At 37.1% G+C, this 7,802-nt stretch overlaps 1 protein-coding gene across 1 annotated transcript; it reads right to left on the reverse strand.

The window, feature by feature from the left end:
- LOC109345357 (uncharacterized membrane protein At1g16860-like) lies at positions 3,239-7,495 on the reverse strand. The gene is made up of 5 exons (XM_019584308.1): positions 7,452-7,495; positions 6,642-7,408; positions 5,121-5,276; positions 4,168-4,379; positions 3,239-3,860 (listed from the first exon to the last, which is right to left on the reverse strand). Exons 2-5 carry the CDS (start codon positions 7,380-7,382, stop codon positions 3,668-3,670), a joined length of 1,302 nt encoding a protein of 433 aa, XP_019439853.1. The 5' UTR covers positions 7,383-7,408; positions 7,452-7,495; the 3' UTR covers positions 3,239-3,667.

Consider the following 7,802-nt stretch of genomic DNA (forward strand, 5'->3'; position numbering starts at 1 on the left):
ACCACTGTTGTTGCTTAGGGGTTTGCAAGGATTGTTCTAATAATTCCTTCAAACTTTTTTGATCAGTTTTGATCACAAATTTATGCCCAAGCAGATAATGTCTGACTTTTGCTAATGATTCAGTAATTGCAAGGAATTCTCTGGTATAAGCAGATTGTTTTTGCATCCTTGGAGATAATTTTTTTGAGAAAAAAGCAATGGGCTGATTTTCCTGGCTGAGAAATGTACCAACGCCAGAACCTGAAGCAGCAGTTTCAAGTATGAAAGGAGCATTAAAGTTAGGAGCAGTTAAGACAGTAGCTGTGGTCATAACTTGTTTCAACTGTAAGAATGACTCAGATGCAGTCTGAGACCATTTGAATGAATCTTTCTTGGGCAAGTCCGACAAGGGAGTAGCAATTGAAACATAGTTTTTGACAAATCTTCTGTAATAATTAGTGAGCCCCAAAAACCCTCTAAGTTGCATCAAGGTGGTAGGTTTTGGCCATGGTTGAATGGCTTCCAGCTTAACTGTGTCCATGACAACCCCTTCACCCAAAATGGTATGGCCCAAATACTCTATCTTCTGAACTCCAAAAGAGCATTTTGAGAATTTAGCAAAGAGTTGATGATTCTTTAAGATCTTCAAAACAGCTTCCAATTGAAATAAGTGATCCATCCAAGAAGAGCTATAAACCAATAAGTCGTCAAAGAAAACAAGCACAATTTTCCTCAATAATCCTTTGAAGATTTCATTCACGAGGCTTTGAAATGTGGTTGGATCATTTGTCAATCCAAAAGGCATTACCAACCATTCATAATGGCCTTGATGAGTTCTAAAAGCAGTTTTAAATCTGTCTATAGGATTCAACAATATCTGGTGATAACCAGACCTTAAATCCAATTTGGAGAAGAAGCATGCTCCAAATAGTTCATCCATAGTAGGAATTGGGAAAGAATCCTTGATGGTAATTGCATTTAAAGCTCTATAATCTGTGCACAAGCCATCCTTCTTCTTAACCAAAATGATGGAAGAAGAGAAAAGACTCTTGCTTGGTTGTATAATGCCCTGAGTCAACATCTCTATAACCAACTTTCAATTTCCTCATTGTGGCTGTGAGGATACTTGTAAGGCTTAACCTTAACAGGATTAGACCCTTGCAACAATGGAAGGGAATGGTCATGAGATCTTGATGGAGGAAGGGATGTAGGTGTGGCAAACACTTGATAATAAGTATGTAACAATAGTGCTAATTCTGGTTCCATGTAATCAGGCAATGCTTGAAGTGGTATAGAAAGAGAACCATCATCCATTAATTGTATACTATAAACTTCAACAAGAATCAGTATGCACCATTCTTCTAATGTGATGAAGCTCAACTTGTGTTGGAACCAACTCATGTTCTCCCTTGAGGCAAGTGAATTTACCCTGCCATATAAACTTTAATTGCAAAGCCTCATAATCAGCAATATGAAGACAATAGTCTTCAACCAACTAGCACCTAGAATAAGGCCAGCTCCAGAAATTGGTAACAAAAAAACAAGTAGTTGAAATGAATTCCCTTGAGCCTGGACATTGACTTGCTGGATCAACCCTTCAGTAGTCATATAGTTCCCATTTCCCACCATAACTTTGAACATGGGAGCAGGTTCAATGGGTAACTTCAGGAATTTGGCCACCCTTGGTTGCAGGAAATTATTGGAGCTACCTCCATCAATTAAAACTGTGATAGGAAGCTTATCAATATGGGCCAAGAATCTAATTGTGCCAACACCCATATCCCCTTTTAAAACATTCAATGAAAAATGATGATCCACCACAGGTTCTTCCATATCAAAACCAGTTTGCAACTCTAATTCCTCATTCTCTTCAATCAATTGTAAAAACAACCTCTGTCTATTGGGGCATTTGTGATTGAAAGTGAACTTTTCATCACAAAAATAGCATAACCCTTTTTCCCTTCTAAGTTGCATTTCAGCAGTGCGAATTCGTTTTACATTTGAATTTCCGAGAAAAGGTCCCACAGGAGTAGGTAGTAACCCAAAAGCATTTGTTCTAACAACATTGGATAGTTTGGACCCTCCTATATTAGTACTAAAATTAGGAGAGGAATTGGTTGTAATAGGAGAATATTTGTGAGTGTAATTAGAATTAAATGCCTTAGGAATTGTGGTGTACCTCTCCTCATAAAGCCTAGCCAAAGCTATTGCACGCAATAAGGTCGGTGGAGCCATAGCTACCACATCTCTTCTAAGCTCTTTCTGTAATCCACCTACAAAGCAATTTAACAAGGCTTCATCATTCAAGTCTATGGACCGATTGGCCAAAGCCATGAACTTAAGGTAATATTCAGAAATGACACATGTTTGAGTCAATTTGAACAATTCTGCCATTGGACAATCATAAGGAGAAGGTCCAAACTGAGACTCTATTGCTCTGGTGAGATCCATCTAAGAATTAACAGCTGAAATTATGTGCAACATCTGAAACCATGGCACTACCTCTCGATCAAAATGCATTGGAGCAATGTCTACACGAGACACATCTTGAGTATTATGATAATTGAAAAACTTCTTCGCTTTAAAGATCCACTAAAATACCAGTGTTGTACCATCAAAATGAGGAAAACCCAGAGATATTTCCTTGACGGGTAAGGTTACATTGTCATGAACCGCCATTGACGTGCATGGGTTCGAATGACTTCCACCTACTTGAGAAGTGTTCAACAAAATTTATTACAGTGCTCGTTGTATCTGATCCATACTGTCATTATGCTCATTGATTTCATTCTCCATCGTCTAGTTCAAGCGATGAAGTTCATCAGCATGGTTCGTAACTGTAGCTTATAAATCTTTCAAACGTGTATTCTCAGTCATGGAAGCTCAATAAAAGAACCAATGAAACACTTTAATCTTGGAGTTTAAGTTCGAATTGTATTAAAGAAGAGTATTATTTAGCTATAGCTCATGACCTGGAAATTCATGGCTAGTTACAGTGAGTATAAAGAGAACATTAATAAGAAAAGGAAAATGGTAAGAGGTTGCAAAGTGTTTCCCTAGAGCACTCTCTCCCCTCTGTGATCTTCTGCCAAGTGTCCATTTGGTATAACAAGCTTTACAATGCTATTAACAGAATTTTCTCCCTCCTTCCTTGCTTCCTCCGCACGTGTTTCCCTTGCAAATTACAATACCCCTATGGTAATAGAAAACATAACTCACTTATTTTAAGCCAGCATCTACACATGTACATAGGCACGACACAATATATTTATCAACTTATATGAATACAAATTAACCCATACTCGACAATTAATATTTAGCAACAAAGCTACATTCCGGCTAGAATTATCTCAATACATAAGAAAGCAACTACTTTAAACCCCTTACATATGTACAAAATAAAATAATAAGCAGAAATTGGACAATGTGCTAGTTCGTGATAAGCTAAAATGACATTCTCAAACTGATTCTAGTTGGCCTTGGTGGATCCTTAACGTGTCATGTTAACTAAATTATATTCTGATCATTATGACAATGTTATTAGTCTGCTTTTGCATCTTCTTCCAAGCCAATATACATAACAACCTGCACATGGAAAACACTTTGATTCTGTTGTGTAAGATTTCCTCATCAGTTTCTGCCATTTCAGTATAGTGATACTGATTTCCAAGCAAAAGAAGGCAAGAAGCTAAACAGGAATGACATCGGAATTTTGATTATCCTCGCATGTCAACACAAGACCTTCAACATAGGTTGGTAAAAGGCAGCGGAACCATTGACAACCTGTTGAGACAGGCTCTGATGAAGGAACAATCGTGAGCACATTATCATGTCGACGGACAACTCCCATCACACTTACTGTGCTACCTTCTTTGATGTACCTGTAATTCCCCAAATTTACTTTATAAGTACGGCAAAGTAATTTATAAGGAAAATTGTAATAAAAAAGACAACGATAACAATTAAATCCTTTTCCCATGATGTGAGATAAGCTGCATGGACCAACACCGCCACTCTATTTCACATATCATTTGTCCATGTCATGAAGATTCAACAAAGTTTTACGAATAACCCTCCTCTTTTATCCGGACTTGGGAACATTATGTAAACATAGGCAGAAATTGTTTAAAAACAACAAGCATGATAGGAGCATGATGAAAATAATGAACAGAATAATGTAGTTCGTACCCTTCCTTGAGGCGCATTATACCATCATCAGTAGGGAGTTTGCGATCTGCAAGCCAGCCTAAGAAATTTGGAGATAACTCTTTGTTATCTTTTGTAACATCAACTACAGTTGCTGGTTCCACGAAAGGAGCAACCTTGGCGCCATAGCCTGCTTTCACTAGTGCTCTTAACCCAGATTGGAAGTCTGATATGTAAAAGTCTGCAATGTATTTCTGTGCATAGAAAATAACAACATTGTTGAGTAAGAGAATCAGCTTCACCGTATACAAACATAAAGTAAGATTAAATGAATTGCACATAAGGAAGAAACAAGATATATGTAGAGCATGTGCACGTTATTGATTCGGACCCATGCAGTCGAAGTTGTCAGAGTAATTTAGTCAGATGCTGAACCAAACATGAAGATGTCTTAAATTCATAAGACCATATGGAATATGAATATCTAATATTTAACTCATGTCATATGCAAAGTAAAACACATGTCATAAGATCCCCAGCAAGTGGAGACAGTTGAAATGACATAAAATGTTGCAACTTTCGCTTGCAATTACTTATCATATTAACCATCCATAAGCATATTTAAATTTAGGCAACATTAGCCTGAAATTACATCATCAAATCAAATACATTATTCAAGTGTAGATGCAATTTAAGCTTTTCAACCAACTGGCACAAGGCCACAAACTAAAGAATGGAAAACAATATGTAACCTTTCTAGTACTAGTTCACACCCAATCCTTAGTGGAAATTAAACACTGACCTGAGCTCTAAGGTCTCCTCAATTTGAAACTAATCAACTATATTTTTCCTATAGATCAACTAGTTGTTGTATATTTCAGGTAGCACTCAAGTTAATGCAGGTCTGTGTGCATAAGTAATCTTCACTCTCATCAAATTGTGTTTGATGCAATTCAGTTCTTATAAAGCATCAATGAAGTGATTGAACAACTAACCTCAGAGTATCTAGAACCCCAAGAGAAGCAACGGTGTTTAGGATTTGCTGATTTTCCGCCCAATCCTTTATACTCATACAGTTCAGTGGAGACATACACACATCTAGGTACTCTTTGGTAGGATGATTCCAAAGGAATACTGCCACAGGTTACAACCTACAGAAAGAGACATCATACATATAAAAAAATTATAGAAGTCATGCCAAATCATTTTCCTCCTGCTAAGACATTTGAGTCCATAATGTTTCACTTAAATCACTTCAGTGCTATATTAATGAAGGCAACTCACGCACAAAGACACGAAAAACATGCAGATTTCAGCAAGGGACAAAATTATGCCTGATAGGACAGTAACACACTTACACTTAAACTAGTTTAAGTATAGGAAATTATCCTTCATAAACCGAACAATTCTATGTGAGCAGTGTAGCACAAATGTAAAAAAATGAACTTAAAAATAAGAATGGTGGGCTGCTCAGAGATTACAATTAAAATAACAAAGAATATAACGGCCTTACACATGACCGATGTCTAGTAAGAAGATTTTGCTATACGGCCTTAAGTGGAAACCAGGAAATCATAAGATGGAAAAGGAGTCAAAGGTAAGGGAAGATGAAGCAAAAATGACTTCTTTTATTTCTCGTAGGAATAAAAATGACTACTTAAATACAGTTCAAATTTGTAGCAATATAAACTTCCCTTAATTTGACAAAGCAGTAGAACCAAAGAAGCCAAGGTTAATAATATTCAGTTACCATTTTGCGGAAATATGATTACATTACAACTATTTTTTTGTAACAACTAGCTAAGCAAAAAAAAGGTTCCTACTAGAACCCTAACCTTCATAGAGAAGCATATAATATCACTCCTTAGCTTACCCACAGAAATTGACATTAAAAATCAGCATCCCTTACAATTACAACCATCTATGTTGAATTCATATGGTCACAGATTTAGTAATCAAACCCTCATTTAAGATTCTGGAACATGCAAGTTACCTCTTTTACCACCTCTAGTATATTTTGCTAAATCCAATCGCTAGAGTAAATATGCACCTATATGTATAAAACAAAAATTACTAGCTCAAATACTGATCCATTATTCAATACATAGGATAATTACAATAGAGGTCGCAGTCAGCAGTGACCACCTTCAAATCCATTCATCATTTTAGTATCAAACCCATACCACCAACAAGTTGGTGGTCCAGAAAAATCAAAATGTTAAGGATTCGATTCCTGGGATGACAAATGAGGGAATACCCTTGGTAGTACCAAAAAAACCCATACCAAAATCTGTGTACCTAAGAATAAACTAATTAATGTAGAAAAATAAAACCAACCTCTCCACTCATATGGGACTATTATTATTATAGATAAATATGAAAGGTTAGCTTAAATTAAATTAAATAAATAATATGGCAACAAGAAGAACAACCATACTATAATAATATATGATATAATGAGACATTAATAATATGATTATTATCCAAAATAAGAAAGATTAAGAAACGAAAATTACCCCAGTAACCTTAACATATTGTCCATCAATTGCACCTCTAAGTTCAGCATCAGGGTAACTTCTCAAAAATCCTAAAAGCCCTCTTCTTCCACAAGCACAATTCCAAACAAACAAAACCACCACCGGCACAATAACCCCACCGAGCGCCACCAAGATCACCGCTTTCTTCACCGCCACCATCAGAAAAACCCCAATGAGCAAAGTCATTGCTACAACCACCAAGAAAACCCACACCACCGCCCTCGAAACTCTAAACCCCACCTTCACCTCCTCGCTCAGGCTCGTCACGCCTGAACCGTAAACCGGTTTCCCCATTGAACCGGGCCGGTCCAGGTTCCCCGACCGCCGCCCATCACCGCCTGAAACCTCAATCGGGCCGGATCCTATCGGGCCCGAAGTGAAAAGCCCAGTAGGAAGTGGCATCGGGCCAGAACCTTGCGATTTCCGTGATAAAGGACCCGAACCACTGTGTCTTGTAGCTTGACCCGAATTGGGTCCGGATCTTACTGACCCGGTATTTTGGTGTGGGGTAGAAGAAGAACGTGAAGGTTTAGGGTTCGGGTTGGAATCAACGGCTGGGATTTCAAACATTTTGGCAAGCTCGCCGGATTTTTTAGGGTCGCCGCCGGTGTACGGAACAGAACATGATGAGAGTGTTGGGTGGCGCTCTTTGAGTTGTTCGGGTCGACCCGAAAGGTAGAGTCCGCTACTGAGTTGATGGGTTGGGATTCGGGTACCCATTTTAGTGTAGAAGAGAGATTTGAGTGTTTTTTCTTTCTTCTTATTATTATTATTATTACTTTGAGAGTGAGTGAGTGAATGAGTAGAGAGGACTATGAATGTAGGAAGGTATAGTTAGTGGGTTAAGGGAATTGCATAAATGGGATTCTTGTTTCTTATAATCACATTTATGTCCTTGCCTTTCAAATACTCACCAAAATTTGTCTTTTCATGTTTTTAGGAGGATGAGGGTATCAATATTATTATAAATATCACTTTCATACCCCCACACTTTACCTTTCTCATTTTTGATGAGTATATATGCATTGTAATAATTTATATATTATTTATTATTTATTTGAATTGTTTTTTATTAGATATGAATAATAAAATGATAGACTGATTATATATAAAACTTTTATATTATAGATATATATCTAT

This window comes from Lupinus angustifolius, chromosome LG04 (genome assembly GCF_001865875.1).
Source record: "Lupinus angustifolius cultivar Tanjil chromosome LG04, LupAngTanjil_v1.0, whole genome shotgun sequence".
NCBI lineage: Eukaryota > Viridiplantae > Streptophyta > Magnoliopsida > Fabales > Fabaceae > Lupinus > Lupinus angustifolius.